At 43.9% G+C, this 12,115-nt stretch overlaps 1 protein-coding gene across 1 annotated transcript in view; it reads left to right on the top strand.

The window, feature by feature from the left end:
- Positions 1 to 12,115, top strand: part of plppr5b (phospholipid phosphatase related 5b) — a 104,390-nt gene that overhangs the window by 6,304 nt on the left and 85,971 nt on the right. The window contains exon 3 of the mRNA XM_087845808.1: positions 939 to 1,127. Coding sequence (XP_087701934.1) covers positions 939 to 1,127 — 189 coding nt within the window. The remainder of the gene's footprint in view (positions 1 to 938; positions 1,128 to 12,115) is intronic.

Here is a 12,115-nt window from a genome sequence, read left to right as displayed (position 1 = left end):
TTACAGTTATTTTTTTAAAGCCACTACATAATCATAACAATTACATGACTCCCCCTTACTGAACGGTGTTGCTCATGAGTCTCCGTTTTCTCCATGAAGACTTAGTGAAATGCTTGTTTTTACTTGATTTTTAAATTTCTCCTTTTGTTGAATTTTAAAGTTTAGCTGAAAAGTTTTGTAAAAAAAAAAAAAGCTTTCATGTGTTATATGTCATTTTTTATTCATAATTCTAAACAGATACAAACAGTGATACGCCGGTGCTGTTGCATGTTGCTGCAGCAGACTCCTGTGAAGATGCTCCTCCTGTGACTCATAAAGCTGTGATTTGCACTCTTTCACTAAAGTTCTGAATCTTTCTTTCAGCAGCGCCGACAGGAAGTGAGCCGCCATATGTGCCACAGAGAACATCTGCATCCCTCCAGATGGAGACTCTGCATCATGCACCTTCTTCTCATTCACTTCTATTTATCTCCTCATTTCCCTGAGCAGTCTCATGACGTCCATGGCCCCTCCCTGCGCATAATTCCGTCTCTCCGTTCTCTCCAGCTGATCCTTTCTCTGCTAAACACACGTCCGGGTTTACGCACACATGTGCTTTACACACACACACACACACACACACACACACACACACACACACACACACGTGGATCACGTCAAGCCTTTAGCCAAGCCTTCTCCGCTCTTACGCGCAGACACACCCTCACACGCGTCGCTCGCCCCCACACCTCCCCTCCAGTCTCGCAGTCAGTGTGCGGCGGCAGCAGCGGAGGGTGGAGGACGCGCTGAACGCAGTCACGGAGGCTTCTGGCGCACAGCCGAGCCGTCATGAGCCGCTCAGCGGAAGTGGACGCCGCTGCGGAGGAGGAGGGGGCTGAATAGACCGTGTTCTGATTAAATGTCTCACGCTCTCCGTGTGCATCATGCTGTATTTCCAGCTGGTGATCATGGCCGGGACCGTCATGTTGGCCTACTACTTCGAATACACCGACACCTTCACCGTGCACGTGCAGGGCTTCTTCTGCTACGACACCACGTACACCAAACCGTACCTGGGGCCGGAGGACAGCAGCGCCGTCCCACCCGTGCTGCTGTACGCCGCGGTGGCCGGCCTGCCCACGCTGCTGGTGAGTGCACACCTGACCTGGCCGCAACACGCCTCACTGACACTGATTGTGCTGTGACGCTGTGGACGGCTGGCTGCTGCTGTGCTGCTGTAGCTGTACGCTGGAGTCACGCAGCGCAGGATGAAAGATGAACTGATGAAACGCATCAGTGCGGTTTGTTTCTCTGCCGCTTTGAGTTTGGAGAATAAGAGCCTTTAGAAAGTCACTCTAGCTTACGGGACTTTCAAGATAATCAAGGATTATTAGAATATACGCTAATGCTCACTGATCAGTCTCATTCATATTCACAGAACGAGATGTAACAAGTTTTGGGTGTTTTCAGCTTCCATGTAGCAACACCGCCTACAGCTCGATCTTTAGTGCAAATTATAATACAAAATCTGAAAGGAGCGGTTCCCCAAATCATAAAATGCAGCATTTGAGTCATTATTTTCCAGACTTGTGATTCTTTCATGTTTATTACGTCTCATCATAGAATGAATGAGCATCGGACCACCTTTTCTCAGCCTGGGTATTTTATTTATTTTCAAATTTCAATGGTTTTATTAATTATAAGAAAGAAAGCAAACAAAACAATGAACATCATGAAGGTTAGAAATGTTATAACACTCTCACCAAGGACAAACGCTCAGTGTTGTGCGTGGACCCCACTTTAATGTTTATAGTGCCGATTTTTTTATCTTATCGTTGCTACTTTTGACTGTTTCAGCCACGTCTGCAGGGACGTCTGAAATAAGCAAAAGCTAAACCGTAATAAAGAAGCTGAAGTGAGAAATCACTGTGCAGTCAACAGACTCAAATATAGCAGCTGCTGCAGTTCCTCTCTACCCGCATCACAAGCATCAGTGTGATGAACTCTTATCAGCTTATGTCGTTATGTTAGCGTAGCTCTTTGGCTCAGCTCAGCTACTGACACTAACTCTGTCTGTCGGTTGGTAAAAACAAAAGAAAAACAAGCTCACCCTGTGAATAACATAAATATAAATAGTTATTTGTTATCTTATGTGCAGCACTTTGTGATTCTGTGTAGAAAAGTGCTATATAAATAAAATTGTATTTATTATTATTTATTTAGGGCAGCACGGTGGTTAGCACTGTTGCCGCACAGCAAGAAGGTCCTGAGTTCAATTCCACCATCAGGTCTTTCTGTGTGGAGTTTGCATGTTCTCCCCGTGTTTGTGTGGGTTCCCTCCGGGTACTCCAGCTTCCTCCCACCGTCCAAAGACATGCAGCTTGTGGGGATAGGTTAATTGGATAATCCAAATTGCCACTAGGTGTGAATGTGCGAGTGAATCTGAGTGTGAATGGTTGTCAGTCTCTGTGTGTTGGCCCTGCGACAGACTGGCGACCTGTCCAGGGTGTACCCTGCCTCTCGCCCTATGACAGCTGGGATAGGCTCCAGCGCCCCCCGCGACCCTGAAAAGGATAAGCGGAAGCGAATGGATGGATTATTTATTTATAGTTTACACGGTCATTTTTTCTGTCTTTGAATTACAGACTGGTGTAGCTTTAAGACTAATCTGCTTGATGGATTAAAGCTATGTTCACTGATACAGTATATAACAACATCATAGATGATCATCCCTGTCAGACCTCAGTCAGGAAGTTAAAAGGTGACAATTTTGCAAGGTTATTAAACCTGGGAATCATCTGGGAGAGAAGGAGATAGTACATACTTCACTCTTTGATGCTCTCACGTCTCAGATGCAGCTCCTGCAGCTTCCTGCTTGATCTTAACCTTTCCTTAGTATCTGACTCACAGTAGACGTTACCGTGCTTCCTGGCTAATGTCCAACGGCTCTTTCATCAGCTTTTCAATTACAAGCCGACTGTGCACTGAAGTTATCAAATGCAAACCTGAGCAGAGCAGCATGAATGTTAAATGCAGTTATTACTGCTGCAGTCGCTGATGGTGCTGAGCTTACAGCTCTGGATACACACAGGACTCTGCAAGCCACGAACCCTGCTTCAGCTGCTACACACACACACACACACACACACACACACACACACACACACACTCACGCAAACGAACAAACACACACACACACACACACACGCAAACACACACACACACACACACACACACACACGCACACACACACACACACACGCAAACACACACACACACACACACACGCAAACACACACACACACACACACACACACACACACACGCAAACACACACACACACACACACACACACACACACGCAAACACACACACACACACACACGCAAACACACACACACACACACACACACACACACGCAAACACACACACACACACACGCAAACACACACACACACGGTAGTGTGTTTTATCAGTCTGTTGCTCACAACAGACTGATAAAACGTACAGAGCAAACTGCAGAGGGTCTTGTGACTTACTCACCATAACCTTCATAATATGAGAGGTCAGTCTTCCAGGGCTGTAGTCAGTTTGGTGCCACTGGATGATTCTTCGTAGCACTGGGACCAGGCCTGTGTTCTCTCTCTGGAGGTGCAGGCTCAGGTTGTATAGGCGTAGGAGTACTCCACACAGCTGGCTAGCACAGGCCGTTGTCGGGTCCTGCTGCTTTCCCCTGTCTGAGCCTCTCTAGCTCTCTTCTCATTTACGTGGATGTGCAGGCTGGTCTGGCTGATGAAGATGAAAAAGAAAAGGAAAAAAAAGCAACAGAAACATTAAAGACACTAAAGAACGTTACAAAGAACTGCTACAGCAGGCTGCCACTACAAGGAGCCATCTGTAAACCATCTTCATGTATTTATTTCATTCTGTTTGGTGTCTCTAGCAGGAAAATATCTTTTCAGAAACGTTTTGCATAAGTGTAGTTTTCACTCAGAGGAAGGAAACCGGTAATGTTTTTCTATATGAAGGCATTCAACTAAGTGATTTTCCTCTACTTGATGCAGTGGATGGGAGGACATGAAGGCAAAAGGGTCCCAGTGATAGTGGGGGCCTGATACTATTAATGGGCTCACAGTACATAAGGACGAGCAGATTTGTGTAATGTTAAACTTGTGTGGATGAAGATGCTTCTTCTCAAAATGCACCAGAGGAAAAACAGTCAGACAGACTGGAACCTGTTGATTGTGTCAGGCATCAGAAGAAAAGGAAAAGCCTCTTTGACAGATCACATGGGTATCTGCAACAGTTCAGATTGTTTATTATGACATTTCCTTTTGTGTTACTTCTGCAGAAGAGAGTAACACAAAAGGATTTCAGGCCAGGGGAACAGAAAAAAAACAAGGACAGCAGACGATGTTACAATAAATGTTACATTTTGCAAAGCTACCAGTTTAAATAACATGCTTATTTGTATCATTCTGGTTCAAATAGGATGAGATTTAGTGGCTTGCAGTAGACTGGTGTGTATATACACGTTATGCTTTTCTGCTCTCCCTGATCTATCATGCACACACTTGGATATGCACCCCTCTTTAAAAACACAGCATAAAAAAGACGGGCGTCACTGCCACTACTTCATGAGGATTTGCATCAGAGCTTCAGCTGGCACCATCCAGATCCAGAAACATTATCCTTCCTGCAGCCGCTAGATTGCAGCAATGCAAAGATGGATGCAAACAGGCCAAACACAGTAATTAAGTAACGTACTGTATTACTTTTAATAAAAGTGTTCTCTGTAATATGTGTAATAGATTACTTTTTTTGAGTAATGACCCAACACTGATCACAACGAAGAGAGGAAATCCCTCCAACATGTATAAACATGCAGTTAATTTGCACAAATGTAATGTCTTTGATATGCTGCTTAGTGATGCTGGTAGCTCTCAGACTGCAGCTAGTTAGGACACAACGAGAATCAATAAGAGAATTGATCAGGAATCGAATCACTAAATTCTTAGCTGCTATGTAAAGTGAAACGATAACCATAACAGCTGATCTATTGATCTGTCTTTGCTAAGAAGAGAAGGGAATAATAAACAAAACAAGATGTTTGAGCTTGTCAAAAAGAGGAGAGACAGAGAAGCAAAAAACTTGCATGAAAAGCACAGACAGCGGCTGCAGTCGTTGTTTTTAACACTTTGTTTCACTTCAGCTCTCTTCACTTGTACTAAAGCAGAATGGATCCCTGCACTGGAGCACACAATGAACGCAGCAGCAGTGCTGGACCATACTCCAGTGTTGTCTTTAATCTTTGTGAGGGTGACTTTGACCCATCTAAGGCAGCAAGAGGTGGCGATCTCCTCCAGGTGGGGGAGGGGGCAGCTAATTTTTTATTTTTTTTGGCTAGCTGAACTTCCTGCAAGGCTATGATGCAGTATGTGAGTACACTCTCAATGGTTATTGTGTAGAACGCCACCAGTAGCTTCTGCTTCTGCTTCAGGACCCTCAGAAAGTGTGAGGGGGGGCGAGTTTTACACGCTGTGGTCGGTTTAAAAGAATTTCACTCGCTGGGCCCACGTCCTCATTTTAGGTTTGACAGCGTTTTAGTAGGTAAAGGTGATGCTTGGCCATGAACTGAGCTGCGGTTTGGGGAAGGCCTCGAAGGGGACTGGCGGCGGCTCCCGGGCCTGGCAGATCCCCGTGTACTAAATAGAAATGAAGAAGTTAAAAAATTGAGAACAAGGAGGGAGGGAGGGTGGGGCATGTAAACGAGAATGTACAGCTTGCAGAACTGGGGAAACCTATGTAGATGACAACCGGAAGGAGCGTGTTTGGAGGTGTGGTCCTGCTCCACATAATCTCCAAGTCTTTAATCCAGGTACAGGCTGAATGTGGGAGCTTCAGGTCCAGCACTCTCTGCACTACGATGTCCGGCATACTGAATGCTTACCTGTAACCTATTTACCTCCTGTAGCGGGTTGAATTGTGCTGGGACATATCCAGTATTCCCAGTATTAAAGGCAGATCTGTAGAGACTGTGACTTGGAAAGTAAAGTGATTTGTTAGTTGTTATTTTGTCCCAGCACAGAGTGCTGGCATTCATCTCCATGAAGCCATGCCAGTGCGTTTGCATAGAGGTGTAAGGAACAAACAAGATGTTTTTCCAACACTGATGCTCGTCACAGATCTGGTTAACACTGCTATGTTTGGTGTTGCACAGTCTGGCTTTTAGACAGATTTGCTCTGATGCTCACTGGGCTTAGTCAGAAAGGCCCATGCTCTGCATATCAGCCCAGAGGTGGTGCAGCTGGTTTTATGCTGCACACAGACCCTCAGCCTCCTGTTAATATTACAGACAGGTCGGAATAGTTATTAATAGTTTTTTTGTTTATGTTATGTACCATGCCACACAACATGCCATTTACAGCCTACGGTAGTTTGCAACAGCCATTTCTTTTGCATCCATTCCATTCTTCTTATCCCTGTTGGCAGGAGGGGGATGAAGCAGACCCCCTGGACAGGTCGCCAGTCTGTCGCAGGACTAACACATAGAGACAGACTCACATTCACAGCTATGGGCACTGACACTCTGACGCTCTGTTCTCTGAAAAAGACCTTTTGTATAATTCTGAAATGTACATTATTTTTCAGTTTTGGGTAACCCTACCCTTTTGTAACCTCTGGCAGTTAAACCAGTTAAGTCACCGCTTACCTTTGTACCATCAAGCTATTCACTGGACTCGAACCACTTGAATAGCAAAAAAAACCAGAAAAATGAGGGTGTTGTAAAACGTTTGACAGGTGGTGTACCTGTCGGACTGAAAACACCTCAATTTTAAGATTTTGACACATCAAACACGGTTGTTTGATATGTTGCAGGCACTTCCAGTTTTATAATGGGGAAAGGCTCTCCTTCTGTTTCTGCACTGGTCTCATGTGCTGCTGTTTGGGTTGAAAATGCAAACTCATCATAGTTTAAAGATTCAACATTAAATCTTAAAGGTTGATTTTAATTTTAATTTCATTCATACAAGTTTTATGCTACTCTTCATGTCCCCACAGAAATATAAATGACTGAATAAGTGAGTAACCATGCTGTGGTTGGGGTATGTTTTAGTTTATTAAAAAGGTTCACAGACCCCTGAGCAGCCATAACAATCACTTTCATAATTCATCTTACAAAGGAACAAAAAGGAAAACACTGTTGCTTATGTTGGAGAGAAAACAGATGTGTCATTGTTAGGCGACTTGGTTTGGTTGAAGCGACATCTGCTTTGGAACTTTTTTCTTCAATACATGAATCTGAGCACATAACTTGCTCTTTGGCTCTCAGAGGAGGCGGACGCACTTTTTCTCCTCTCCCTTATCTTCCCTGCTTATGTCCTTGTCTAGTCTCGTGTTTTTTATATTACTTTCCCTCGAACAGTCTCTCACAGTCTGTGTCTAAAACCTAAAGACAATTATGGATTTGATCAACTGGTCTCTGAATGCTATTGACACCCTTTTCTCAACGAGAAGTCTGGGCTCAGGAGAGCCCGAGTGCCCTGGAGGGACTTTCCCTGCCGGATACACGATGGACGGGTGGCAGAAATGGAGGATCGTGTACCTGGCGGGACTGTCGATCGAGGACGCTGAAGACATCTACCTATTCGGAACCATGATAACAGGGTTCTTGCTGATCGGAGCTGGCTTGGCCCTGACTTATCGGAGAATTAAGAGAGCAGAACCGGCTGTTCAAACCCCCCCAAGGCTGCCCGCTGGGATTGAAACGATGGGACGAGGCGCGACTTCTCAGAACGGGCTCGAAAGCAGAATGGTTAAAATAAATAAATGGTAAATGGCCTGTATTTGTATAGCGCTTTACTAGTCCCTAAGGACCCCAAAGCGCTTTACACAACCAGTCACACACACGTGATGGCAGCTACATTGTAGCCACAGCCACCCTGGGGCGCACTGACAGAGGCGAGGCTGCCGGACACCGGCGCCACTGACCACCACCAGTAGGCAACAGGTGAAGTGTCTTGCCCAAGGACACAACGACCGAGACTGACCAAGCCGGGGCTCGAACCGGCAACCTTCCGATTACAAGACGAACTTCCAACTCTTGAGCCACGATCGCCCACATGGTTAAGAGCTTGGAGACGCTTACAGCTGCTGTAAATACTCAGAATAACACCTCTGAACGTATATTGGGATACATCAAGGAGAGGCCTGCTTAAAATAACACCCTTGAGTGAAAGTTGGATTGCATCGCAGAACAGCTGACTGCAGTTGTGAGTTCTCAGAATCGTCTCTCTGAGCACAAGAATGACAACACCAGCAAGTTTGATACCATCATGGGGAAGCTCGCGGTTCTCCAACAGGAGATTGAGAGACCAGTGTCGGAGTGTTAAAGAACAGCTTTGAAATTCTCATGAGTTGTGGCAAAAGAAAAATTACCATCATAATCCGGCTACCCCTTCGGCGCCAGCTGTGGGCTCAAGGCTGGAGCTGAACAACAACACCCTGATATCGACTGTGTTTAGTCTATGTGCACACACATACATATACTGATAAGCACTCACTGACGCATCATCCTCCCTACCCCGGATCCAACGCCACCTCCAACGCTTACCTACGGTCGGCAAGGTCTGTCATCTCTGTTGTGGGCAAGAGACCTGCAACTGACAAATAAAGGCTATCTCATCATCTCATCATCTCATCATCTCAACTTAGTTTGATGCCAATATTTAGACCTCACTCACCTTTTTTCACTCATTATGTATTTATACACCACTCTGCATTTAATCATTAGTTATTATTTATCTCTAGCCATCTTACTCTGTGTTCTGTTTTCTGTTAAAAGGAAACTCTTTGAATGCACAACCTTACATATGAAAACACTCCCTGATCAGCACAGCCATCATCATTCTGAACCACACAGGCGTTTCTAAATTCCTGCATGCTTCTATGCCTAAAATATGTCTCTCTGAGTCTTAAGAGAGGGTTCTGCAACCTTTTCTAGCAAGATGAGCATCAACAGCTCTTCATGCCACGAGTACTGCATCATGCCCCGTGGTGGCCAGTCATTGATGGGACTGCTTGTTTTGGGCCACTGCTCATAGCCTCCTTTTAAATGACTGCTGTGTACAAATGCATACCACACAGACGAGAGGCTTCAGTGTCTAAAAATGTCCTGGGAATCTCTTGGTGTCAGCATGCTCAAATCGTCTTCTATTTACAAGCTCGGTCTCACTGTTCTGGTAAAATGGATTGCCACTGCAAACCCAATTATTGGCATTGAAAGAATGGAGACGTATTGAGACACTGGTTCAGTGTAAGTGGATTCTGTCTTACTGATGAACAGAGCTCAGTGCTTTGATATAGACTGGTGTGAAATTAAATAAGCAAGATTCAAAGAGAAGAGACTGAAAGAGGTGAGCAAGTTCATCCCTGACTGAGGAGCTGCTGAGGTCACCCTGGCCTTGTCAACATGACTTAACCAATGGCGTATAGCTCTACAGTGAGGAGGATAAGGACAGAGAGAGGGCAGAGAGGTGGTTAAGGGACGAAACAAGTAGCACATTGTCACTGTGGACCTGTCAGCTTGTGTTACAGCCAATGAGAAAGTGGGACAAAGTGCTGCTCAGGCTTTTTGGAAATCAGGCAGCCCCTTAGCCATTTCTTGCCATTCTCAGTGATGATCACAGGCAATACACTGTGGCTGCTAAAGGGTCTGGCTAACCCTAGCATACAAGACTTTTAATAATAACCCCCGAAGTGGTAACTTACGGTAATAACATGTCCGTGATCAACAATCTGAAGACCATGAGCCAAAATGTGTCTGTTAGAAAAAGATGTCCTTGATGCCTCGCGTGGATAAGGAACAGAATATGGCACACTGAAATGGCATTATGTCCCACAGTTCTCCTATCTCTTGTTCTGAACATCCAATATCATTAAAATGTGGTTTTGTTTATAAACCTGGGGGCAAAAATGAAAGCTGTGAAACAACGTAGAACAGGATATTTCTGTCTCTCTGACAAACAGACCAGCTCCCAGTTTTACAACATACTGAGCTATAGGCAAGCTAGAGAGTACATAGACCTTTTTTCAGTTCTAACATTTAAAAAAATAAATCATCTGATCCTTACCAGGTAAATGTAGTCAAATAAAACCAAGTGAAATTATTTATTTAACTAAATGTAAGGAATTCTGGCCCACTGTTTTTCCACAAATGCTTCAGTTTCGTGACGTTTGTGGTCATTCCTTTATGCACAGCTCTCTTGAGGTCCTACCACAGCATTTCAAGGTCTGGACATTGACTGGGCCACACCTCTGACTCAGTGAATGTGGAGTACCCAGGTGACCAGCATCTCCACTCATGTCTCATCTGTTCAGAGAACTTTGTTCCAAAAGTCTTGTTTGTTCAGCTTCCCACCTCCAAACATATTTCCTCAGTGTCTTTCTAACTGTACTGTCATGAACTTTAATATTTAATGTGCTAATTACAGCCCACAGGGTCTGAGATGGAGCTCTTGGGATTTCGCAGTTTCTCTTAGCATTGCATGGTGAGCTGAGCTCAGGTGAATTTCTGGGACTTGAACCATCTTTAATTTTCCAACTTGTGAATGATATTTCTTACTGTAGATTATTCTAAGATAATACTGTAAACTATTTCATAACCTAGATAATTATGCATGGGCTACAAAAATGATGTAGTGGGAATATGATATTGTAGCAGCTCCGTGTGTAGCACAGTGAGAAGCATGTTTGTGTTCTTTGCTGATGTTCTAATGATGTTTGATTCCTTGGAAAGTGATTCTGTCACTACTTAAAGTGTGCTTGTAGCCGTAAAGCAAAGTGATCCACCCACGATGCAGCAGTGTGGCCATGTATGCAGAATACATTTAACATTAAGCATGAAATAAACTCTAAGGTCTGTCGCAGTCGTGTAAGAACCGTGTTGCAGTCCTGACAGCACATATGTATGTGGGGGACATGTAAGAACAGAGATGTGCTGAGCATGTGGAGCCTACTCCTCCGTGTCTTTTGTTGTTCCTCATAATAAAATGAGTGAAACCATGGCAACAAGTTTCTCCCATAATAAAAACAGCAGATTTATCTTTTGTCCCTTTTTTACTTGTCACACTGCTTTACTGTGACATTTGCAGCCTAGCAATGGCACCTGATGATATCTGAGATGGCAGTAGTTATTATTACTTATTTTAATTCTAAAAATGCAAAAATAAATGGACGGATGGAACGTCACCACATTTCTCCCCGGGTACTCCCACTTCCTCCAACAGTCCAAAGACGTGCAGTTTGTGGGGATAGGTTAACTGATCTAAGTTGCCCAATGGTTGTTTGTGTCTGTGTGTTAGCCCTGCGACAGACTGGCGACCTGTCCAGGGTCTACCCTGCCTCTCACCCTGTGACAGCTCCAGGCTCCAGCGCCCTCCCGACCCTGAAAAGGATAAGCAGAAGCGAATGGATGGATATATGTATATATACATATATATTAGAGGTGGGAATCACCATACATCCCACGATACGATATTATTGCAATTTTTAAAAATATTTTGCGATATTCAGATTCTGTACATAAAGGTAAACTTTATCAATATTCATTTTCTCTAATATCAAAGTCTCACACTCAGTCTTTCTCTCATTTCAGTTTGATTGTTGACAAACTGAACGGTTTGTATTACAGTCTAGTCCAACTTAACTGAATCAACCATCTGGTACAATTATAGCTATTCTGAACTATGCAGTTTATGAAAACTATGCAGCCCCTTCAGCAACTGAAGAATTTGAAAGTAAATTAAAACAAAATATAATTTTACATTAAATAAAAGTTTTAAACTTAATTAAAATAAAACATGTCTTAAATTAAAATAAGTAAACTGTCATGTTTATTGCTGCCAAAAACAAGTGAAACACATTTGGACAGTGAAGGAATGTCAGGATTCTTGCTCAGAAAAAGGATCAACATGCTCTGAAGTCAGAGCACAAAAACCTTTTTGTAACAAAATATTGATTTCTGCTGTCCCTGTATCCATACATTATTAGCAAACAAAATATCACCATGCTACACAGTATCCATTTTTCCCCCACCCCTAATATATATATTAGTGCTGTTAGCGTTAATCTCGT

Source organism: Neolamprologus brichardi, chromosome 9 (genome assembly GCF_056152115.1).
Source record: "Neolamprologus brichardi isolate AB-2024 chromosome 9, ASM5615211v1, whole genome shotgun sequence".
In the NCBI taxonomy this organism is placed as follows: Eukaryota; Metazoa; Chordata; class Actinopteri; order Cichliformes; family Cichlidae; genus Neolamprologus; species Neolamprologus brichardi.
The sequence above is the reverse complement of the archived record's forward strand: the minus strand, read 5'-3'. Positions and strand labels throughout refer to the sequence as shown.